Source organism: Aplysia californica, unplaced genomic scaffold, assembly GCF_000002075.1.
Source record: "Aplysia californica isolate F4 #8 unplaced genomic scaffold, AplCal3.0 scaffold00240, whole genome shotgun sequence".
In the NCBI taxonomy this organism is placed as follows: domain Eukaryota; kingdom Metazoa; phylum Mollusca; class Gastropoda; order Aplysiida; family Aplysiidae; genus Aplysia; species Aplysia californica.
Genome location: NW_004797510.1, coordinates 753864 through 779552, shown reverse-complemented (window position 1 = coordinate 779552; position 25689 = coordinate 753864). Strand labels below are relative to the sequence as shown.

At 39.8% G+C, this 25689-nt stretch overlaps 2 protein-coding genes across 4 annotated transcripts in view; one reads left to right on the top strand and one right to left on the bottom strand.

Annotated features, from left to right (window-relative positions):
* The window catches only part of LOC101858037, a 51482-nt gene extending 50898 nt beyond the window's left edge, over window positions 1-584 (bottom strand). For both annotated transcript variants that reach the window (XM_005100216.3, XM_005100217.3), the window contains exon 1: window positions 171-584. In XM_005100216.3, coding sequence (XP_005100273.1) covers window positions 171-309 — 139 coding nt within the window. In that variant the 5' untranslated portion in view covers window positions 310-584. The remainder of the gene's footprint in view (window positions 1-170) is intronic.
* Window positions 585-649: 65 nt separating this feature from the next.
* On the top strand, window positions 650-24429 carry LOC101857648 (transcription initiation factor TFIID subunit 6). 2 transcript variants are annotated; one of them, XM_035970237.1, is made up of 12 exons: window positions 650-667; window positions 8781-9011; window positions 9795-9881; window positions 10485-10641; window positions 11174-11400; window positions 12822-12887; window positions 13945-14124; window positions 14836-14960; window positions 15392-15524; window positions 16510-16635; window positions 17620-17805; window positions 23878-24429. In XM_035970237.1, exons 2-12 carry the CDS (start codon window positions 8859-8861, stop codon window positions 24313-24315), a joined length of 1878 nt encoding a protein of 625 aa, XP_035826130.1. In that variant the 5' UTR covers window positions 650-667; window positions 8781-8858; the 3' UTR covers window positions 24316-24429. The 2 variants fall into 2 exon arrangements, with proteins under 2 accessions (XP_035826130.1, XP_005100271.1); XM_005100214.3 differs by lacking the exon at window positions 650-667 and adding an exon at window positions 850-961.
* The last annotated feature ends 1260 nt before the right edge of the window (window positions 24430-25689 follow it).

Here is a 25689-nt window from a genome sequence, read left to right as displayed (position 1 = left end):
CTACTTACTCTTAAGTGAACTTACGAAGATATGTTACATTTTTTTACTGTCTGCTGTAACATTTTTCCTGCCGTGTAATGTAATGTAATGTTGTGAGGCGTAAAACTGACTAGAATCTAGAAGCTTGTGCATTTCCTATTCCCCAATAGACACACATAAACATGTATTACCATTGGAGCATAAAAGTGCTAAAAAGCTTATTTCTCCTTCTTCTCTCCAAGCGAAACGACAGATGTCAACTTTGCCATGGCTGTGAGGACGACTTGACTGAACTGTAAAAAGTCTCGTGAATTCGAATAGTTCAAACATCTCTTGATCTAGATAGATCTAGATCTCTAGTCTCTCGATTTAGAGTACCTGGTACATTACTTCTTATCAATTGTCTCACACCATAACGATTGACAAAATGCAGCTTCTAAGAATCGAAAGAAAAATTTGTGTATCGTTTTCTGTGCTCAACCAAAGAGTGCCAGTCTTTCTGGTCGAAGTGTATCTATCTCGATCTCGTGGACTAAACCAAAACAATATCATGTGACTTGTTTACTTGTGGCCCCGGCATTTTGGAAGTCTCTTGCTTTTGAAAATAGGTAGAAAAATATTTCACCATTTTTCTTCGCACTTAAAATAGCCAAGGCCTAACAGCTTGCTTTACAAGATATCCAAAAAGGTGACCAATTATTTAATTTTGATGGTGATTGATAACCTGTTGTGATAGTATGAGGTAGAATAAAGATATCATACTTATAAGCTCAAACCGATTCTCAAAACTGAACACTTGAAGACAATTATTGAGGGAAAATATAAAAAGCGAAACAAATGAAAAAAGGTGCGCATGCGCCATTGTAGTGTAAAGAGCGGAAGAAGAAAATAATCGGAAAATCCGAAAATCTTGTAAGAATAGAACAACACAGCAAATGAAAGTACCCAGTCACATCGTAACTAGACCTACGTTTTATTTTTTGTAAGTTGCCTAGATCTAGATCTAGATCTAGGTGCTCTTTGGAAATTGCCTTCCCGTTTGTTTACATAAGAAACAAGTGATTGCTAAGGACAAAAGTGGCCATGTAGGCTACGGCTAAGGGCCACCTCTATTCTCACCCGGAGTGAGAATAGTGCAGGCGAGTCTTGTGGCTATTCTCACCCGGTGCGCGTTCACCAAATTTTGCGTTCACCGTAAACCACAGAATTCTACACTGTGATATCAAAAAAATTGTGAACAAACGTTCCATTACAACTGTAGCCTATTAAAAGCGTACAATTTTGTCTGTGGGCAGTGGCAGTGGAGATAGAGGAGTAGCGCGAGAATTTTCGGGCAAAACAAAATGGCGACCCGCGTAGTTTGGCTCGATTCGAAAAGTTAAATAGCCGTAGCATCTTTGTAGACAACCAAAGTAATTTACTTTTGTGTTTTAACATCATTTTTTAACTTTGTTTTGGTCAATTTGATCGTCCACACCGATAGACGGTATTCAGAAGGCCACCTCTATTGTCACCCAGAGTGAGAATAGTGCAGGCGAGTCTTGTGGCTATTCTCACCCGGTGCGCGTTCACCAAATTTTGCGTTCACCGTAAACCACAGAATTCTACACTGTGATAACAGAAAAATTGTAGAATTCTGTGCCGTGAACAAACGTTCCATTACAACTGTAGCCTACTAAAAGCGTACAATTTTGTCTGTGGGCAGTGGAGAGAGAGAGAGAAAGAGAGAGAGGAGTAGCACGAGAATTTCCGGGCAAAACAAAATGGCGACCCGCGTAGTTCGGCTCGATTCGAAAAGTTAAATAGCCGTAGCATCTTTGTAGACAAAAAAATTAATTTACTTTTGTGTTTTAACATCATTTTTTAACTTTGTTTTGGTCAATTTGATCGTCCACACCGATAGACAGTATTCAGAATGAGACAGAGAGAGAGAGAAGAGGGGAGGAGTTGATCTTGCGAGAACTTCCGGGCGGGTGAGAACAGCCACTTTCACGGCTAAGTGAACCCTACCGTCCGTAGGGCCTAGAGGCTCCCTACCACCAAAGTCCAAATCAGCCATTTTTCGGCCTATTTTGTATTTAAAATTTAGGGAATTTATTTTGGCCAGATTGATCTTTTAGTGGACCCACCGTGTTTTCATGTGGTATTTTTTTTACTTTCCCTCCTGTCTCACACTTGGCTAGATTACCTGTTGATGCTGTTGTCCATTTTCTACTCGAAGTGGCTAGCCGTAGACGCCGTGCCGTAGTACGGCTAGACTGGCAGTCTAGCCGTACTTAGATCTAGGCTTGGCCCTATCGACTCAAGCCTGTTAAGTATACAGGTCTCATTAGATCTAGATCTAGATCTAACTTAATTATTCATGTTCAAATACATGCAAGTCAGTAAGGCACCTTTTGGTTTTGTCTGAAATTTTATACTTTAGGCTAAAGTTTAGGCATTGCAAACTAAAAATTTCATAAAACAATTCAGCCATCAATATTAAGTACGGCTAGCCTGACAGTCTAGCCGTCCTTAAGTACGGCTAGCCTGGCTGTCTACCCGTACTTAACTAGACTGCCAGGCTAGCTGTACTTATCTTAGGCCCTATACATTAGAAAACAGGAGGTTTAAAATACAAGCACTGTCCTTAAAAGGCACCTGGTTTCATCTCAAATACAAATACTTTAGGTACTGCACATTAAAAATTTATATTTTTACAATTCAGTAGGCCTATTTTTTTTAATGGTCAGTCTAGCCATCATATTTTTCGAAAAAGTACGGCTACGCAGTCTAGCCGTACTAAAGCCACAGTCTAGCCATACTTAAGTACGGCTAGACTGCCAGTCTAGCCGTCATTAAGTACGGCTAGCCTCTTCCTTTTCTACTAAATATTGATGCGTTGAACAAGAATATCAGCTTCTTTTCTGTCGCAAATTAATAGTTTTTGAAATATTTGATTGTTGTCGAGATAGACGTGCTTTGGACCAATCTGGGGGGGTGCATGGTTTTAACCCATAATTTGATAAATTTTACAGTTACATTTGAAATTTTCCTGAAAATAATTGATATTTGCGACAGTTTTAGTGGCTTTATGTGTGATCTGCAGCAAACAGTACAGCAGTTTGACCCCTGAAGCAGTGCAATCTGTGTGCGGGAGTGAAAGTAAAGATTTAACTTTCATGTGTATTAAATTAACTCTTTTCCTACCACTGGTGTACCACTGGTAGTACCAGACCAAAATCCTCTACTGGTCCAGGGCTCGTCCCTGACCTGTCTATTTTTACGCCCCTAGAATCTAGGAGAATACCTAGATATCTAGACGTCTAGATATCTAGCTAGATCTGGATATCTAGATCTTGATCTACCCCTCTCCCACCAAAGGAAAATGTCAAACAAAGTGTATACAGACCCGGTTACCGGGAACAAAGTCACGAAGTATACAGGCCCGGTAGGGGGAACCTTTAGTGATTTCGGAAGGAAGTGGAGCCTATCCTCACCCGGGGTGAGAATAAAAATACGATCGACCTCTCACCCCGGGTGAGACTTGCCACCGTAGGCTATTCTCACCCAGTGTGAAACAAGACCTGTTTTTCCTAATTTCGGAATATTTTCTATCGGTGTGGATGATCAAATGGATCAAAGAAAAAATTGCGTTATAATACCACAAAAGTAGGCTAATTTGATCGTCTACAAAGATGCTATGGCTATTTCACTTTTCGAATCGAGCCGAACTACGTGGGTCGCTATTTTGTTTTGCCCGGTAGTTCTCGCAAGATCTACTCCTCCCCTCTTCTCTCTCTCTGTCTCTTTCTGAATACTGTCTATCGGTGTGGACGATCAAATCGACCAAAACAAAGTTTAAAAATGATGTTAAAACACAAAAGTAAATTAATTTGGTCGTCTACAAAGATGCTACGGCTATTTAACTTTTCGAATCGAGCCAAACTACCCGGGTCGCCAGTTTGTTTTGCCCGAAAGTTCTTGCGCTACTCCTTTCTCTCACTCTTCTCTCTCCACTGCGCCCACAGACAAAATTGTACGCTTAAAAGGCTAACAGTAGTAATGGAACGTTTGTTCACGGCACAGAATTATACAATTTTTCTGTTATCACAGTGTAGAATTCTGTGGTTCAGGGTGAATGCAAAATTGATTGGCCTAGATCTAATAAAAATAATAATTAAATAGCATTTATACTGCGCATTTCCATGTTCTAAAAGATGCTCAATGCGCATTACAATGCAAAAGACATCACATCTTAAAAATTAATCGACAAGTGCGTACGTAAAACAACGTATTATAATGCATATATAATATAAATGCATACATGTGTGAAATTTTTAATGAGAAAAATAGTCTCGCAGTGAGGTTGAAAATGTGTTCACTAAAAAATAAAAATAAAATAAAAATCACGAAAGGTCACAATAAGTTGAAACTTGAGTAACTAGAAATTCATTAAAACATTAATTCTATACAGATAGAAAAACATTTCCGTTCTCTCTCTCTCTCTCTCTCTCTCTCTCTCTCTCTCTCTCTCTCTCTCTCTCTCTCTCTCTTTCTCTCTCTCTCTTTCTCTCTCCCTCTCTCTCTATCTCTCTCTCTTTCTCTCTCCCTCTCTCTCTATCTCTCTCTCTTTTCTCTCCCTATCTCTCTCTTTTTTTCTCTCTCTCATTTTCACACACTATTTCTTCAGTCTGGCATAAACACATACATATATTATATAATATCACAGTACATCATTATGACAGGTGTGCTTTTGTGAATAAAAAATGCTTTTTGTTCAGCTGATTTTTGAAAACGAAGTGGCTTAAGTACGGCTAGACTGCCAGTCTAGCCGTACTTAGATCTAGAATCTAGGTTTGGCCCTATCGACTCAAGCCTGTTAAGTACACAGGTCTCATTAGATCTAGATCTAGATCTAGTAATTATTCAGGTTCAATTACATGCAAGTCAGTAAGGCACCTTTTGGTTTTGTCTGAAATATAAATACTTTAGGCATTACAAACAAAAAATTTCATTTACAATTCAGCCATCAATATTAAGTACGGCTGACAGTCTAGCCGTCCTTAAGTACGGCTAGACTCTCAGTCTAGCCGTACTTTATATACGGCTAGCCATGAAGTCTAGCCGTACTTAAGTACGGCTAGACTGCCAGTCTAGCCATACTTATCTTAGGCCCTATTAACATTAGAAAACAGGAGGTTTAAAATACATGCACTGTCATTAAGGCACCTGGTTTCTTCTCAAATACAAATACTTTAGGTACTGCACACTAAAAATGTATACAGCTGTATTTACAATTCAGTAGGCCTTTTTTTAAAAAAAATGATCAGTCTAGCCATCATATTAAGAATAACCAGTCTAGCCGTCATTAAGTACGGCTATCCTCTTCCTTTTGAAAATGGAAATTGTTGGGGCAGATCTTATTTTATATGGGAGTTCGTTCCATACCAGGGGACCAAAGAATAAAAAGGAACGCTCGCCGTATGTTTTGTAATTTTGTTTTGGAGTTTTAAGAATTACATTATCAGAGGCTGATCTAAGGGCTCTAGGTGGATGATATAATTCCAGGAATGTTTTGATAAAAAGGTGCACTATCATTTATACATTTAAAACAGAGAACGGCAGTTTTGTATTTGATCCTTTCTTTTATTTTCTTTAACGGTGAATGCACTCTGGGTGAGAATAGCCAAAAGACTCGCCTGCGCTATTCTCACCCGGGGTGAGAATAGAGGTGGCCTTTCGGAAAGTTTCAGTTTCCAGACGTGGTAGAGTGTGTGTGTGTGTGTGTGAAAGAGAAAGAGGAAGGCAGACAAATGTGAAAAAGAGGGGAGAGAGAGACAGAAAAAGAGAGGGTGACAGCTCAATTGAAATTATAATGACATATATTGTTCTTTTCTTTAATTTGTCTTAGATAAAGTCTTATTGATTCCTCCAACTCCAAAAACGAAGGAAAAACGATCGTTCTTCGCAAAGTCATCCGCAATCTTCATTTAGATCTAGAAATCTAGATCTAGATCTATAGGCCTCAAAACTAGATCTATGATTAATGTCTGTCTAGTCTGTCTACTAACTGTCTAGATCTAGGTCTAGACTTAGGCCATAGAGCCATAGCATTTTTGTAGACGACCAAATTAGCTTACTTTTGTATCATAACGTCATTTTTTCTTTGCTTTTGTCAATTTGATCTCATCCACATCGATAGACAGTATTCTGAAATTAGAAAAAACAGGTCTTGTTTCACACCGGGTGAGAATAGCAAATGCTGGCAAGTCTCACCTGCGGTGAGAAGTCGATCGTCACCCCGGCTTTGAAAGGTCATATTTCTAAAAAAGTACAAAAATAACAGCACCATTCAAACTTCCCAGGTAGATCTAGATCTAGGTTGCCTCTAGTAGTGCAAAAGAAATTTTGAAAGTTTTGCATGCTGTACCTAATATAGATTCTAGAAGTGAAAATATGAGACATAAGCCTATAATACTGAAGTCAGGGTAGCGTTTTTTTTCTCATTTTTATGTTTGGAAGGGGACAAAAAAAGCGCTAAAATGACTTAAAATCATCTCTCAGCTCAGTGCTATATTTTCTTTCGTATATCTGCTAAAAGGAAGTCTATTCTATTATTTGGAAATCGTGGATCGGCAGAGAATTTCGTGTCTTTTCTTTACTGCATTGGAATAGATAGCGAGCCACTCGAGCCGTATTTTGCGGCTTTCAGTCCTGTGAGGCCTCGTCCACGATTTTTCGACTCGTGGTGGGAAAAGTGTTAATACTGCGCGCTAGCCATAACAGTGGGGGGTTTGAGGGGGGCACTTTTTCGGTTGTTACCCCAGGACGCCATCTTGAACCGAATGTGAAATTATATTGGGCATATCGAATAATTGTTGGGTCGTTATCGGTGGAACATGCTTTAAAGGGGGGGGGGGGGGCTGCATACCCCCTGCAAAAAAAAGGGGGGGGGGGTTCAGAGAGGTCTCCCCCCTGATAAACCAATGGATACAAAGGAAATGGATGGTCTCTTCATATTAGATTCTGCCGAATAATCAAATTCGGTCCAAGATGGCGGCTGGGGAAACAAACGAAAAAGCGCCGATAGTGGGGGGTTTCGGGCTGGCATTATATGGCAAATTATGAATTTCAAAATCGAAAAAGGCTGGCTACCAATTGAACGGGAAGGCAATTTCCAAAGAGCGCCGCCTATACTTTTTTGTCTGTCTATTAATGCTAGATTTTTAATACCAGGATTGTCACGACCGTCATTTGAGGAAACGGCTTATTGTCAAAGTTGCAAATATATCATTCAATATGATTTAGGCCTACCTTGCACTCTTTGCAGCTGCAGTAATCACAATGACAGTGTAGTTCATTGTGGTAGTCTGGTAGATCTAGATCTAGATCTAGTGTTGTCACAGATAGTTGAACAGTCAGTGGAACACAGTCAGTGTTGTGTGTATTATTGAAGTGACTGGAGTTGAAGTGCTTTAGATCGAGATCTAGGTCTAGCAGTTGCTTAAAAAAGGCAATATCTCATTATTCTCATCTGAAGTGACTATCCGAATAGACAAAAATTATATATTCGGACTCTGAATTGAGTCCAGCATGACGTCCGTTTCGATTCCTGTCCCTTGTTCCTAATTATATTTCCAGCATTTAATTATGAAACTTTTTCGATTATAATGATGACAATCGAGACGTGAGCTTTAATGTAATCCGGCTATCGTTATTCTCACCCGGTCTGAGAATATATAAAATCTTGACAGTATGCATGCATGCATACCTTCACCAAAACCCTAGATCTAGACAAGTATACATAAAAATTTATAAATTCAGAAAGGAATCACTTTCCAGAGTAATATGGTTTTAAAAATAATAGCCTAAACTGAGAGCTGTTTAATGAAATCATGTTAGTATGTCATTGTAATGTTAGAACTGGATTTGTTTACAACACAATAAACATTTTATCCCTAACAGAACCCATGAAGGCACGCAGCTTGACCCTTGGATTATTTTTTCCTTGATTTTTATTGGTTATACCATTCAAGAGTAAAATTTTCAATTACAGAACCAATAATATTAATAGCAACAAAAGGTGACGCTATATTGCTATAAAAATAAAGTTTTCCCCCAAATCTACAATAGGCCAGTCGCCTCCTGTGCTCGAGAGCTAGCCTGCTCGTTGGCGAATTTAGTCACCTCGCGTGCTCAGCGGAGTGAGTGAGAGACTGGGAGGCGAGTTTTGTCGCCTGGATAGGAAACGAAAAACGTGGGTGAGAATAATAATTAGGGTAGAGATGTACCAAAAAGATGGAGAATGCCCGAAACGAAATAAAAAGGGCGGAAGGAAACCGAAACAAATCGGGTGAGAACACTAGGCTGTCGTTATTCTCACCCGGGGCAAGAATAGTCTTTATTTTATCCTCACCTCAGGTGAGAATAATCACAGTGTTAATATCCAGTTCCAAGATATCTAAACTGGCCCTCCCTGTAGTAACAGTAGATTGAACAAAACAACTGAGTTGGGAGGGAGGCTTGGTATGCTCTACTTGAAAATCCTCCTGATTTTGTTTCTCAAGTCCAACATATTATTGCTACGCAATTACGCCTCCTAGTGTAGTAGTACAAATGAAACTTTTACTTTTATTAAACGCCATCCAATATATATTTCAAAATTAATAATTTGCAACAGATATGAAGTAAAAATTTGAGTAAAGGAGCAGAATAAAATGAATAAGAACTGAGATGAAAGCGAAAATAAAATAATACCCATTTTCTTTTTGTTTGTGTGGACCCAACCTATTGTAATTTATCCGTCTTTTGGTTTTCAGGAAACATCTGTGAAGAAAGAATTGATGAACTAGAAGCCTTTCAAGGAAGTGGATTTGAAGTCCAGACGAAATTTCAAAATGGCTTCCGAGAAAGAGAGTCGCTTCCCTTCTGTTTTGTCCTCGGAATCTATCAGGGTCATTGGGGAAACTATTGGAGTGTCTGGACTTGCTGATGAGGCAGCTTCTTTTTTGGCGGAGGATATCTCTTATCGTCTAAAGCTTTTGGTGCAGGTAATTTGAAGTTGTATTTGTATGTCTTTTATATTTCATTGATCTATTTCATTCACAATAAAGGTACTAAGTGGTTAGTGAGCTCAGGCTCACAGTAATGTCAAGTGTCTTCCTTTGACATGGGGTTTAGGTGGATGGTTCCTGGGATATGTCCTTGAGAAAGACATGATAAGTGTAACCCAAAAATAGGGCTCTGCATAGCAACTACCGGTTATGGTAGATTGTCTGTGATTGTGATTATATTGTGTCTCATTTATGATATTTGTCCCTTGTATGTTTGTGTATCATGAACACAATTGTATACCGAATTTGCCTAAAGTGGAATTTAAAAAATTTGTTTAATATATAGTATCTGATCTCCTTAAGGCGGAGACATCTAGTAGCCTGCCTCCCAATGATTTTATATACTATTACTATGTTGATGTAAAATTTTATAAATTGCCACATTATTTATCAAGACTGGACGAGGAAGAGGTTCTGATCGGTATTGTCTCATTTTTAATTCTTCTCCCATTTGTTTAATTAATAGGTCTGTATTCATTTCAAGTATTCAGGATGGACATATCTGACTAATTTTTTTACTAACTTTGTCGCAAGACGGTGTGGTAATTTGTCACTGTCGTTTTTTTTGTTTTCTTTCCCTGTCGTTTAAAAAAAAGAATAATCTTAAACTGAGTTGATTCATCACTTCTATGGGTGCGCCAGAAAGTTTAAAGAATTATATATATAGTTCTATATTATTTATCCTGGGAAATCACATCTGTGCTGTACTGTCATCATCAGGAAGCAGAAAAGTTGAAACAACATGGCAAGAGAAGAAAGCTGCTTTGCTCAGACATGGATGCAGCACTGCAAATGAAGAATGTGGAAGTGAGTATTTATTACGTGAAACGTTTTATTTTCAAGTTAATAGATTTTGATAACAATTGTCATTAAGGTTTTTCTTAGTTTTATGCAGTCATGATAATGTAACAAGGATAGTGTGAGTCACAGAAAGGATGCAACATGTTGAGAGCACTGAAATAATAACTGCAGCATGTGGTTTTGTTTTGTTTTTGTTCTTTTTTAAAATTGAAGTTTGGAAAAGCTCGTTTGTTTAAATTTTAGACATTTTTTCTGCCTTCCAAAGTTTCAATGCTAAAAAATGTTTGTATTGGTTTAGTTTGTGTTTTTATGCCGCCTTTGAGCTTGCTTTGAATTATAGCTTATTTTCGTGTCAGTGTCTCTTTATAGGTCTTGTTCTTTATTTGTTCATGCTTCTGAAATTGGTAATGCTTTTGCAGATGATCATTGTCGGTTAATGATCTTTTTTTTCTCATATGGTCTCAGGCATTGGGAACTCAACCAGTAGAGTGAATGCTTTTATTTCCCTTTCAAGTTCATTTCTCTTAATTTCCATACAATATTTTGGTTTTTAGATGACAAATGTTTCTCGTAAGATAACTTTTAAAATGTTATTTGTTTTAATTCCAGCCCGTTTATGGCCATACAAACAAAGATGGCTTCGTTCCTTTCCGACATGCTAGCGGCGGGGGCAGAGAAATTTTCTTCACAGATGAGAAGGAGGTAGACCTACAGACAGTGCTTACCGAGCAGTCCTCCAAACTTCCCATTGATGTCTCTATTAAAGGTATTTTTGCATGAATACGTACACAGTTGAAAAAGTCCAAGACGGCCACCTGTTGTAGAAGAGACAAGTGTTTGTCTTAGACGGGTGGACATGCCATTATTAGAAAAAATCAAAGTGGGAAGTGGTTGTATTGGACAGTTGGCTGTTAGAGCAGATTTGACTGTATATGAATGTCTTTCTCTTTGATGATGCTAAGTGTTGAGAAAAGCAAGAAAAGATACATACTTTAGGCACACTTTTTTAAAAGGGTGAAATAGTTTTTCTCTCTCCTTAAAAAGTTTGGTTTCTTGTTGAACAGCTTTTTGATGAAAAGCTTAGATGGCTGTTGGATTTAGAAAATGTTATAATGGTCAAGAAAGACTAGATTAATAGCAACATGGCATTTAGAAAAATATGTTAGATATCGAGTGATAATACAAGAAATAGATATTGAATGAAAATGCAAGAATAAGATATAAGATATTGAAAAACTATACAAGAAAGTGGTTTTAGATATTGAATGATGATACATTTTCTTTTTTTTTGTTTGCAGCTCACTGGCTCAGTATTGATGGTGTTCAGCCGTCTCTGCCAGAGAATCCTCCGCCGGCTAGTAAAGACTTGCAGAAACAGGAAATCCTGGACACAACGCTGAAGGCGTCCACTGCTCGGCTTCACAAACGAGCACACCCAGAAGTGGGCAAACACAAACACCATCACCACCACAAGCACAAAGACACAGTGAAGCTGAAAAACCTGACCACACATGAGCTGTCTGTTGTGAGTGATTGCTCTGTCTGTTAACACTTACAGTACCGAAGGCTCATATAGTGAAAAACCCTTGGGTACCACTCCAGTTTAGAACCCTGAAGCCGTGGTAGAATTTTTTATTAGAAAAACCTTGACAGCCAAGAAACACGCTGTAAAAATTCAGAGAGATACATCAACCATTCGGCTATCATATAGAGTGATTTCCTTGGGTATTTACTTCAGTGCAGTGCGTCCATTCATTGTTAATTATGTTTAGTGTGCCTGATTGCGTCGGCGACTTTCGCCAGCGGTACTGTAAGTTTTAATGCTGATAATAATGAATATCTTTCCTATAGTGCCCACTCCCTGGTGGCTCTAGGCACTTCAATATAAAATAAGATTTTTTAATGTTTTCAATTTTTTTTAAAAATGAACAGCTAACACATTGACATGTTTCATATACTGACCGATTCAATATACAATGAAACTTTCAAATGCACATCATCGCTTCTGGGTTTTAAATGGCTAACTGAGTTTCTGTAAAAAAAAATTTATAGGAGAGTGAAAAAGTAAAAAGCAAGGCTATTAAACACATTTTAGCTGTTCAGAATCCAGCATTGTAGTGACTATTTGGTTACCCAGTGGGTTAATCTGGTTGAAAGTTATTTATAGGATGTGTTGTGTGATGTCAGACATATGTAAGGGAAAAGAAAACAACTGAACATTTTCAGAGTTACTGTTTAGAATCCTGCAGCAATGATATACACTCTTAATCTGACAAAAGAACGCATACTCTAAAAAGACAATCACTGTGGCTACTGATCACACTTGAAAGAAGACTTAAACTAGTTACTAAAATAGGATTTAAATAAATGTGTTATTAGACCAGATTTAAATGCTGTCAAAACAGGCACTTATGTGATGTGAATTGACACGCCGTTCATGTTTATTTTAAAAATATAATTCCTCAGTATGCAATGCAACAAATAAAAATGTGTGTGAGACCAAGATTGACACTGAATTGACTCTGTATTTGTTATATATTTTTCCATGAAAACAAATAATTTCGAACTTCTGTTGGTTTGGACCTAACAGTCATCAGCTTCTTCAACTTCATGGGCGGAGTTTGATTTTGAGGGCCATTATTACATTTCCCTCTAACACACCTCACTAAGGCTTGGGCCTTGATCTCCTACAGTTTGTTTGTTTTTACAAGGGGAGGGGGGGTGTTGTATTTTGTTGTTATATACTGAGCAGTGTTTAGTACCTTCATTGTTAACTTATTTTAGCCATGATATTTGGAGGGGGAGGGGGGGGGGAAGCATTTTCAATCTTAACAATTTTTATAACCCATGTTACACATTCAATACTTATACTGACACATATGCATTTTCATGTAACCTTGCATAGTTATTATCTCACATGCTTATTTTTTGTCGTTTGTTTTGCAGGAGCAACAATATTACTACAAAGAAATAACAGAAAGTTGTGTGGGACCAGATGAGCTGAAAAGATCAGTAAGTTGGTGTATATATACCTGCAGTTTGACTAATACTCCTGCTCTTTACTGAGTAGTGTGGTATAGTGAAATGTGAGTTTGGGCTTGTGTTGACTGTGCAAGAATTTTTTTTTTTTTCACATTTTACTAATTTATTTTTGTTACATGAATCGGGCCAAAAGTAGGCACAAATCAGCCTTTCCTTATAGGGAGCATTTGGTTTAGTGGTAAGAATAAAGGGAGAAAGAAGGCAGGGATGGCACACCTTTATGTTTCATCTAAGTATACATCTTTGTGGATTGTAGTTCACTAGTACAGAAGTTACACTGTATTAATCTCATCCTGCCGCCCACCCCCCTCCCCCCACCCCCCACCCCCCACTCTCTCTCTCTCTCTCTCTCTCTCTCTCTCTCTCTCTCTCTCTCTCTCTCTCTCTCTCTCTCTCTCTCTCTCGGTCTCCACCCCCCCCCCCCCCTCCCCCCACCCTCTATATATGAATATATTTTTCCTTCATCTATCTATCTGCTTTACACTGTTGATTCAGTGTTCTAACATTTCTCCTGCTTCACTTTGATTACTGTAGACACTGATAAGCCATTGTTCTATGTTGCATCACATGAGTGGTTGGAAAGAACTGCTATTTCCTACTTCCTCTTTTTTTTCCATGTGTTTCTGTCTGTCTGTCTTTCTTTTCCTCATCACTGAATGATCATTTTTGTGTTGATGTGCTTCTCATTATTCAGATCATGAAATTTGTAAACATTGGTTGCATTATTTGGAAATAATTTTACACAAATTTTAGTGACTTCACCCAGGTGGGAATAAGTACTCAGCTAAAGATGGCGAAAGATCTTGTCAGTTTGAGCACTTAATCAAATGCTCGCGGTATATACTTCCAGGGAAACTGAGAATGTTTTGGAGTGGTCTAGGGTCTGCTGGGGGTAATAAGAATAATAACATTTTTAGACCATGCTGTGGAGCATGGATAAGAATTATTATATATGAATTAAAAGGCAATATTATTATTATTATTATTATTATTATACTATTATTTTTATCATTATCATCATCACCAGGAAGCCCTCCAGAGTCTCCAACAAGACCCGGGTCTGCACCAGATGCTGCCCAGATTCATCGCGTTTGCCTCAGAGGGTGTCAAGATCAATGTGGTGCAGAACAACCTGGCCTTGCTCATCTATCTCATGAGGATGGTCAAGTCTCTCCTGGACAACCAGACCATATATCTAGATAAATATGTAAGTCAGGACGAATCTGTGACTTTTCCATTTTTTTTACTTTTGAGGGTTAGTTGTTGTTGGGTTTTTTTTTCCCCTTTTTTGTGTCATCTGCTGAGGTATTCAGATTTAGATTTTGTATGTCATGTACAATTTTGGAGGGAGTTATCTTTTTTTTTTTCAGTAATAAATGTAGAAAAATAGCAGAGATAAGCCTAAATTTTGGCGAGGCATGGCTTTAGATTTACATATGTCACTGTTTCAAAACTTTTTCATAATTTATGCTTGTAGTACTGTTCAGATGATCAAAACATTTTAATTTGGCTGTGCGTGGCTGGGTCATTAGTTTGCGTGGAATCGACATCTGCACCTTTAAACAATTTTTATCAAAATAGTCGTGGACTGTCATTAGTTGTGCAAAATGAATTTTGACACTGCAGGCTTCAGTAAAAAGTTCTAGGGCAGTATTAATAGTATTATGTCAACAAGACTTCAGAATGAACAAGCATTTATTCTTAAAGTTGAAATTGACCTAGATGACCACCCGTTGTCAGGGAGAAAAGTGATTGTCTTAGATATGTGGATGTCTTTGACATTGTCGTCATAATATTAAAAAACTATATTTAAAAACTGCAATGGGGGGGGGGGGAGATGTTTGTTTAGGTGGTTATCTTGAACAGATTGCCGTTACAGCAGGTTCAACTGTATCTTCTGTTTCTTGTTATTCTCCAGCTCCATGACTTGCTGCCAACTGTGATGACGTGTGTGGTGAGTCGACAGTTGTGCCTACGACCAGACATGGACAACCACTGGGCCCTGCGGGATTTTGCTGCGAGATTAGTTGCACAAATATGCAGGTAAGGAAAGATTGATCGGATTAAGTTTACTTTACTTCTATATGTATTTTCTAATGCTTATTAACATTCTTGACTGCTCCTGAAATCTCCTCTGATTTCAAGGTCTCAGGGTTATTCTACTTCTTTGTTGAAGGAGTGGGGGGGGAAGGAAAGGATGGTTGGAGATCTCCACTAAATGATTCTACTTTTCTTTTCCTCTGTTATTTCTGTCTGTCTTTCCTTTTCTTTGACTTAAAACGATTATTATAGTGATGTGCTTCTCTTTACTTTCTCTTGAAGAAATATTCTCCTCTGCAGATGCATTGATCATCATCAGACACTTTGTCAAATCGGGACTATTTTGTCCAAAGTGCACCTTAGACAAAATAGTTCTGGGGGGACGATTTACATAAAACACAAAGTTAGTGAACTTTTGTGATCTTGTTCCTCAGGAACTACAGCAACAACACCAACAACGTTCAGGCTCGCGTCACGAAAAAGTTCAGCAAAGCAATCCAGAGCGAAACTGCCGCCCTAGCCACACAGTACGGGGCCATTGCTGGTCTGGGGGAACTGGGCCCGGAGGTAGATATACGTTACGTGCTGTGTGTTTGTTTACTTATTCTAACATGTACGTTGTTGTTATCGATCCACAGCTGGAGCTATTTTAAAGTGTTGTTTTTATTTTTGTTTTTTTTGTTTATCATCATTGTCATGGAGGATTTCCAAAGCTAATGTAAGGGAGGCACTCACACATGTACAGAAGCGCTGATTTTCAAAATGAACTAGGAATATCAGTATTTCTAATGTTGTTGGGATTTTGTAATATACTCCTGCTTTTACATCTATTTATGTTTTAATCTCTTTTTGCTGGTCATATTGTACTTTGTATAACGATAATCTTTATGCAAGAAATATGAGACAATTTATGATCTGTAAATTTTGATTCCCCTGCTGTACATTCCAACGGGGTTCTAAAAAGTTCAGGATGTTTTTTTCATAGCGGGTTAGCAACTCTGACTTGTTGAAATGGGATGGAGTTTCTTTGCTTTACTAGGGATAGATGGATGGAGGGATGTAGTTAAAGTAGTCGCAGGCATGTTTGTTTTTAAATTGGTGCAGTACTATTTTGTTTTGTAAAAAAATAGTTAATGTTTTTACAGGCAGCATGTATATTATAAAATTGGAGACCTATTTTTTTCTATTGTTGTAAATGTCAATGTGCATCCTTTCTTACTGCTTACGGTATTTTTTTTTGACAAGGGGATAAACTTACTTTTTGGATTGTAAATGGAATTTGGTTTTGTTACCTGACAAACAGTCACATTTCTCATCATCACAATTAAATCATTTAGGAGGCGGGCTTTTGATGTTGTCCGTCAGGGCAAATCCTGGCTGAGAGGAATACAACATCCCAGCACAAAGAGCAAGATACTCGATAAAAACTCTCCCCAAATGGGAAATGGAATCAGGTCTCCTGCTTGCGACAGTGAGATGCCCAACTATTACACCACAGATGCCGGTGAACATGAGAAGAGAAATGTCACAGTTTTGCCTTTTCCCCCTCCAGGTGATCAAGTCATGCTTGCTGCCTTACATTTGCATGCTGGGAGACAGGATCAAGTCAGCGAACGAAGGCTCAGCCTTGAACAGCATCGACAAGATTGCTGCGGAACACATAAAAAAACAGCTTATGGTAAGCCACTGTGCCAAGGATTCTGTGCTTGCTCTATCTGAGATTCCTTTGGGTTGTAGGAGTTTTAAGAGGTCTGGATCTTTAAATTATTTGTCAGGGGGATTGTACATTTCCCTCTGTGGGTGGTTGGCGGGTGCTCTGGTGTGGTTTGCTCCTTCTTTCCTATCAAACGTCTGTCGTCCTTTTCTCCCCTCCTTCTATTTTGTGTTTGTTGCTCTCTTGCAACACCTCTAATCTTCGGCACTTTTATGGCCTTATTGTGTTGCAGGTGTCATAAAACTCTTACTGTAATTCAAACTAAACACTTCCCTCTCCTGAGCTAAACACCAGTGTCTTTTACTGTTTATTGTTATTGTCTCTTTAAAAACTGAGCTGAGGGCTGCCAGAAGTTCCTGCTTCCATTATAATGTATGCTGCCTCTGTTTATCTGTCTTGTTTTCTTCCTGCACTTGATGACCATTTTTGTGTTAACTCTTAAAGATTCCACTGACTAGACGCTGCATTATGAAGTTGGGAGGCTGTTGTTGTCTATTTTAAAATGTTGTTTTTATTTTTGTTTTTTTGTTTATCATCATTGTCATGGATGTTTTCCAAAGCTAATGTAAGGGAGGCACTCACACAACAGGCTCTGGAACAGAAGACCTTGTCCCACAATCTCTAAATATCTCACAAATCACAGGAGAGACGGACCTGATATTCTGTGTACTGTATCATTTTTTTTTTAAATCCGGAGGGACAAGATTGTCTCTTTATAGTTTATCTAAACAAGTATTATGTTTATTCAAATTGATCTTATGCTAGTTTCTGGCTTTATCTAATGTATCCAGAGCAATTTACGTCTTTAGGTAGTTAATCTTAAGAAAATTTCTGTCTTATTCTAATTTTTATAGGCTAGTTTATTGTAAGGAAATTTCTTTTCTTTTCACGTTAATATAAAGAAGACTGTTTTAATACATTTTTTGTGATGAATTTGTTCTCTTCCAGAAATACCTGCCCAATGTGCTGAAGTCCTTCCACAACAGCACCGAGACGGTGGACGAGTTCAACGTTGCCTACGGTTACCTGGGTCACATGATGTACTCCATGTTCCTTCAGAAAGAGAAAAACCTGACATCATCAACGTCATCAGTGCACACTCTGGCCACTCCCAGATCTTTACAACTCACCCAGGTTTGTGCAACTTTTTTCGCTTTTGTAAGAGTTTTCCTCTGTCTGCTTGCGTACTGCTGACCTCCCAAAGCCCACGGTCAACAGGCATGTCTCTGTGAGTAAAACAAAAAAGGTTCTTCCTTTCACCGAGACACCTCTGGCAAACCGCTTTGAGGTTCTAGGGGAGGACAGGGTGGATTCTCCCTCCGCCCTCTCTCCTCCCCCTCCCCCCTCCTCTATCACTTCCTCTTCTTCTTCCTCTTCTTCTCCTTCTTCTTCTTCTCCTCCTCCTTCTTCTTCCACCTCACACCTCATCCCTCTGATGGAGCGTGAGGTGCACCCTTCCCCCTCTTCCCAGCTCCCTCCGTCTGCTCCCTCTCCAGCAGACACCCCCCTACCCCACCACCAACCAATGGAGGAAGACATCTCCGACCCCCCTCCCCGGCCTGACCCCGGGAAGGGCGGAGTCTGTCACTCCTCCAAATCCCCCACTAGACCGCCGTCCAATCCAGGACGGCAACCTAGAAAACACTCTGCCTCCCCCGTAAGGAGGAGTCAGAGTGCTTCTTCGAAGCCGGGGCCTAAGTGCTCCAAATCAAAAAGTAAAAATTCATAATGGCGGTCCTGCAATGGAATGCCGGCGGAATCCAACCTTCCATTGCAGAATTGCAACATTTACAGGCCACACTGTGCCCACGGGTGGCCTGTATTCAAGAAACAAAATTCGCCCCGGCTTCAACCATAGACTTAAAAGGATTTACTGCGTACCATCACATTCACACGGAGAACCAGATTGCTTCCGGTGGTACCACCATCTACACCGACAACCACACACTCCACAGACAAGTACATCTTAAGACGACCCTCCAGGCTATTGCCGTACGGGTCACCCTGCACAGACCAATCACGATCTGCTCAGTTTACATCCCACCAACTTACCCCCTCAAAATAACCCAACTAAATGACTTAAAATCTCAGCTCCCAAAACCTTTTATTTTGCTAGGTGATTTCAATGCCCACAGCCCCCTTTGGGGAGACAAAGCTATAGACCAGAAAGGAAAAATAATAGAAAACTTTTTATTTCAAAATAACATCTGTCTCTTAAATGATAAATCCCCAACTTACAGAAACAGAGCTACTTATGGCACTTCATCCCTTGACCTCACCTTTTGTACCCCTGACCTAGTCCCAGATCTTGAGTGGTCTGTGCTGGATGACCGTACGGACCATTTCCCAATTCTCCTCAAAAACAATAGCCTCCAAAACGACCCGATCCCAGAACGCTTCAACTTCAAAAAAGCCGACTGGGACGGGTTTGCCAATCAATGTTCCAAGATTTTTAATCCCAATTTTGACCACAAGTACAATAAATTCCACGAAAAGCTCTTAGAAATATGCCACAATCACATTCCAAAAACAAAAACAAAACCCCGGAGGAACAAGATCTGGTTCTCTTGGGAATGTGAGGACGCAGTAAAGAAAAAGAAGGCAGCGCATCGAAGAGCCGTCAACAACACCACCATAGAAAACAAGATAATTTATTTAAAGGCTCGAGCTGAGGCACGTAGATGCCTCAGGGAGAGCAAAAGACAATCATTCCAAAAATGCATCTCCAAAATCAACAGCCAGACACCACTCAACCAAGTTTTCCAAATTGCTAAAAAAATTCTTAGGTAGACGCACAGACACCATTCGGCACGTCCAGAGGCCGGATGGAACAACAGCTGAAACACAAGTAGACATTGCAAACACTATAGCTACATCTCTAGCCAAAAACTCATCCCAAGCAAACTACAACACCACTTTTCGAAACATCAAAACTAACAGAGAAAAACAACACCTAAACTTCCACTCAAACAACACTGAAACCTACAACGCCGACTTCACAATAGATGAACTAACATCGTGCATCTCGGACCTGGGCGATACAGCCCCGGGACCGGATGACATCCACAACCAAATCATTAGACACTTACCCTCAGAAACACTCACACTCCTATTATACATATACAACGACATGTGGCGGTCGCACTCCTTTCCGGAGTCTTGGCGTCTCGCCACTGTCATTCCAATACCCAAACCAAACAAGGACCACACACACGCATCCAATTACAGACCAATAGCACTAACAAGCTGTCTATGCAAACTAATTGAAAAAATGATTCACAGGCGACTCATGTGGTTTCTGGAAACGACGGGCTCGCTGAGCGGTCTCCAGTGCGGATTCAGGAAAACTCGATCCACTCTGGATCACCTGATCCACTCTGGATCACCTGGTCCGCCTGGAGACCTTTATACGCGAGAAGTTTGCTGAAAGAGGCCACATGATCGCCATCTTTTTTTACCTAGAAAAAGCCTTCGACACAACCTGGTAGTACGGCATTCTTCGAGACCTGCACGCACTCGGCATACGCGGTCACCTCCCTGCCTTCATTGGCAACTTCCTGAAGAACCGTTCCTTCCAGGTTCGTGTCGGATCCTCCCTTTCAGACCCCCACCAACAGGAGGAAGGAGTCCCCCAGGGGAGCATCTTTTCTCCTCTCCTATTTGAAATTAAAATAAATTCCATAGTGAAAACCCTCCAAAACAGCATAGACAGCTCGTTATACGTTGACGACTTTTTGATATGCTGCCGTTCGAAAAATCCTCATTTGAGATCTATGGCCAGCTGCAAAAACTTTAAACCTGGGCAAACAATAACGGTTTCAAGTTCTCCCCGTCAAAGACGGTTGCAGTACACTTCTGCCGAACAGGCAGACGTGTGCTGCAGCCGGATTTGACACTATACGGGGAAAGGATTCCCGTCCAGGACCAAGCTCGTTTCCTCGGCGTCATTTTCGACAAAAAACTTACATTCATACCACACATCAAAGACCTTCGTGTGAGGTGCCAGAAAGCGTTAAACGCTTTGAAAATTCTATCAAATCCGGAGTGGGGCGGGGACTCAAAACACCTTCTCCACTTGTACATCTCCCTTGTCCGGTCCAGGCTTGACTACGGCTGTCAAGTCTACGGATCGGCAAAACCACACGTCTTAAAAATACTAGATCCAATACAAAACCAAGGACTCCGCCTCGCTCTGGGGGCTTTCCGCACTTCTCCGGTGGAGAGCCTCCAGGCCGAGGCCAACATACCACCACTCTCACTCAGACGCACACAACTCTCACTACAATACGCAGTTAAACAGAGCTCAACACCGGAAAATCCAGCGCACAACAGCATTTTTCAAACAAATCCAGAAATCATAAACAGATTCCAAAACAACGAAAAACTCATCAAACCTTTCGGCCTCAGAATCCTTGAGGACCTCAAAAACTTACACTTTTCCAAACAAGACATCCAACAAATTCTTTTCCCCGACCTCCCTCCGTGGCACCTCACCAAGGCAAAAGTAGATTTACAGCTGACCACACACAACAAAGAAAGCACAAACACCAAAACTTTTAAAGCAGAATACAAAAAACTAATAGATAAATACCCCGGTGCGGAGCTCATCTTCACGGATGGCTCCAAAAAAGACAATGAAGTGGGCGCCGCTGCCCTATCTCCCAACAATACACACCAGAGGAGACTCCATCCTGAAGCCTCCATTTTCACTGCGGAGGCCACTGCCATTGACATGGCACTGGACTCTTTAGAAAATTCTCCTAACAAATCTTTCCTTATCCTTTCTGACTCTCTGTCTTGCATCACCTCACTCACAAACTACACACTCTTACACCCAAAAATAGTTAGGCTACAACAGAAAATCCATACACTATCCGAAACAGGAAAAAACATCATGTTCGCATGGATGGTAGACGACCTGGCGAAGAAAGCTTCATCCCTTCTGCTGAGATCAACGACAAACACTCTCCCACAGACTGACTTTAGAAATAAAGTCAAAAAGTACACCTCCAGTCTGTGGGAGAGCCACTGGGAAAACCAGAAAAATAATAAATTATATGAAATTAAACCCAAACTAGAACAGCGAAATCCTTCGGATCTCTCCAGAAGAGACGAAGTCATTTTTACTCGATTGCGCATCGGACACACGGCCCTGACCCACAAATACCTCCTACAGGGAGATGAGAAGCCGTTCTGTGTCGGATGCGACACAGATTTTACCATTAGACACATTTTAACAGAATGTCTAGACTTTGGAGAGATCCGAAGGCAATATTATAAATGCAAGAAATTGCAGGATATTTTTTCCGTCGTTGTTCCCAGCAGAATTTTAAATTTTATAAAGGCCATTGGCCTTTATGGCGAGCTGTAGAGTGAATTTGATATTATTTAAAATTTTTATTGTTACTTAAAAGTTGTTTTAGATCACAAATGTATTTACACCGAATTTGAATATTTTAACTTTTTAGCATTTTAAAGTAAATTAGTTAGCCAGTCGTGAAGTGAACTTTCGCAGAGGTGAACAACTTGTGTTTCGCGCGCTCATATGACCTTAGCAGTTGCGAGCGCCGTAAAACCTTATACTATACTATACTGCTTGCGTTTGTGTGCATTTGTTGCCCTCTCCTGGAACCTTCTGCATTGGTTAGAAACTGAGACGTACATCTCGTTCTGAACACGTAAAGTTGGTAGCTCTTGATGTTTTTCCTATGAAATTTGGACAAATTGATCTACTTTGACATGAAGAACTCGAAAGGATAGCCAGGAAACAAGACTTCCTTTTTAAAAAAAAAAAGTCTGTCAAATGAGCTTGATTTTACACTAAATGTTATTTCCTCAAAAAAATAATTCTGTTAGATGGTTTTGAAAACAATTGTGCGGTTTAAACAAATAATTTGAGAGCAAAACATTCGATACATTTTTTTTCCTTTTGAATCTAATCTTCTGTACTTATATGACCTTACTGTGTTGCAAGTGCCATAGAACTCTTACTACCCCCCGGGGAGGTGCCACTAACTGAAGTGTCTTTAGGCCATTCCCAAAGGGGGGACATTTCTCTAATAAAACAAACTCTTACTAAAAACTAAATTTGTAACAACGACAGCGTCTAGAAGAGTTATTCGCATGGGCATAGACTCTGGAAATGACTTAACTTATGAGAGGGGGTTCTTCATGTATTCATAATACTTATTTGTAGAAAGCTTGTGTGTGCTGGAAAAGATACGGTGTTATTTTTATTATCGATTAATACACCCCCACTGTATTCATGGCAAAAACACATCTGTAGTGTCATGGCATTGTGCTTTTGACTGTTTTAGACCAGATCTGAGCCTTGGTCACAGCCAGTTGGGTTTTATTTTAAGACAGAACACATCCTCATCTGTGCAAAAGAAGATGGGGAACATTTTGATGTTTTTTCCTGATTTGAATTCATAGTTTTTGCTTGACATTTCAATAGTTGTGGGACTTTTTGCAGTGTTAGTTTCTATTTCTAGAAAGCTGTTCTTGACTATTGAACAGAGAGTTGCTTAGATATGTATGTGAACACAAGATGATTTTGTATTGTATTTGCAGTCGACTATGGACGAGTTGATGTTGTCGGCCGAGCCAAAAGTAGATCAACTTATCCAAAGTTAAACTTTCTCTCTCTCTCTTTCTCTCTTTCTCTCTCTCTCTCTCTCTCTCTCTCTTGCCCTTTTTAAGTCCCAGTGGAGCATAGGCCATCAACAACATTTCTCCAGCTTGAAGCCTGTCCTGTGCATCCTTTTCTAGCTGTTTCCATGATGTCCCCGCCTTTTCCATTTCTGCTTGTACCACTCGCCTCCATGTCATCTTTGGTCTTCCCTTCTTACGTTTTCCTTGTGGGTTCCACATCAAAGCCTGTCTGATGATACTTGTTGGGGGTCTCCTCAGGGTGTGTCCAATCCATTTCCATTTCTTCACCTGTATGTCTTCCTTTACTGGCCTTTGGCTTGTTCTTTCCTACAGTTGAGCATTTGTGACTCGATTGCACCACTTGATCCCCACTAAAAGTTAAACTAACTGTTGGAAATTGCAAAAAAAGAAGAGTTGCTTGGACCCAAGAAAAGGATCAACTTAACCGAAGATTAACTCAAGCGGATTTAAGAAAATCAGAGTTGACTGTATTTGTAAGCAGAGGTTCACCGATATAGTTCTATCATATTTTTTTTCTTCCTTCCTCCACAGCGCCCAGCTCAGATAGTCATCCAGCAACCTCCCTCAACTCCTGGGGCAGCCTCCTCCTCATTCCTCTCCGGGACCTCATCGCTGGCTCCAGTCACCCCACGACCCCTGTCATCTCTTCCCTCCCTCCCATCCACTCCCACGGGCGTATCGGCCCAAAAGTTTGTCATCGTCTCCCAAGCTCGGCCATCCACCCCGGCGGCCACCTCTCTCACCAGCACATCTGTCATGAAACTCGTGTCACAACCCCCAACGCCCATCACCCCCACAAACTCCATCACAACGTCGCAAAAGTTTGTTGTCATTCAGGGCGGGCCGAAGTCGGATGAGACCAGCTCCAGCACGATCCGGACAAACATTGTTACAGGCATGTCATTGCCTTCTTCCATTCAGCCGCCAACTTCCACGACATCAAATATTACCGGAAAAGAATCTTTATAGCACAAGATGGATACGGTTATTGCTTAAACTATTCTTACTATGTGGAACGCCTTATGTTTTGTCATATATTTAAAGTCTAAGAGGATGCATTAAATGAAGTATTTGTCTCCTGAATTGGATTCATATTTTTTATTTACTAGTCCTTTCGTGTTCACTTGTCTCCAACATGTTTCTGTTCTGTTTATTGGTGTTTTTTTGTCCTGTTTATTGAGGCAGGTTTTTATCCATAAGTTAAGCAAGCAGCCTTTTTTTATTCCAGCTTTGGCTGCGTTCTGAGTTTTTTTAACATATTATCCAGGACATGCTTGTCATTTGAGCGATAGACTGCTAATGTTATAAGTTATATCATACAGTTACAGTTCATACTCCTTCGAAATGCATCTGTTTTTTTTCTCTGCTCTCATGGTTAGAGAGCTTTTAAAACTGAATCTCTAGCGATATTTCGTAGTCCTGAATCCATTCTAATGAATGGATCACATGACCTTGCAAAGACTCTTGGCCAGCTCATAATTTTCGAAACCTGGGTAAATCAACAACATTGTAGCCTGACAAGTGTTCAGGTCTACTACCGTCTACATCTTCTTCTGTTCAGTCTGTACCTATTGTCAGGATACGTCCTTGTCTTACTTTTACTAAGGACAACAGGGTTTGGTACCTTGCTTATTAAGTTTGAGTAAGAGTTTTACAGCACTTGCAACACATATAAGTAAAAAAAGTGCCGAAGATTAGAGGTATTACCAGTGAGCAACCTACTAAAAAAGGAGGACATATATATATGGAAGAAAGATGTTTGACTGGAAAAGAACAAACCACACCAGAGCACCCGCCAACCATGCACAATTGATGTTTTTCTGAAGAATGTAGCATTATTTTCTCATGGACCAAGATGCAACATCGCGCAAGAGTTTGTACAAAGACAAAGACGTCGTTGCTTTTATGTAGTATGTTTATTTCTCGCTCACACAATGAGATGTCAAAGTTTACTATGATAGACGAACCATGAAATCACACTGATATCCTTTCGTACATTTTGTGAACTTCCAGTCACTATAATGCCACTATACATAGCATTAAATATAGTCATTCCCATATCCCTGATATTTTATATTTTTTAGTAAACTTTTTGACAAAGTCTCAGCCTAAGTCACCTTTCCAAATTACGCTGAGTTAACTTATATCCAGGTGACAAAAAATTTTTTTTTTAATGCAAACAATTAAAGGTTATGAATACTTGATTCATGGTTCTTTATGATAATATTGACCCCAATTGCACAAAGAGTTACTTCAGGCATTTGTCATTAAAAACCGTAACAGTCTGTTCACTTCCAAAAATCCCGGGAATGATGAAAGTGTAACGGAAAGTGCATTAACTGT

Excerpts from the sequence above, each read along its gene's own strand:
- LOC101857648 (XM_035970237.1), top strand. The coding sequence starts at position 8,859 with ATGGCTTCCGAGAAAGAGAGTCGCTTCCCTTCTGTTTTGTCCTCGGAA. Across the intron at positions 9,012-9,794 it reads GTCTAAAGCTTTTGGTGCAG|GAAGCAGAAAAGTTGAAACA; the intron begins GTAATTTGAAGT and ends TGTCATCATCAG. Across the intron at positions 16,636-17,619 it reads ACATAAAAAAACAGCTTATG|AAATACCTGCCCAATGTGCT; the intron begins GTAAGCCACTGT and ends GTTCTCTTCCAG.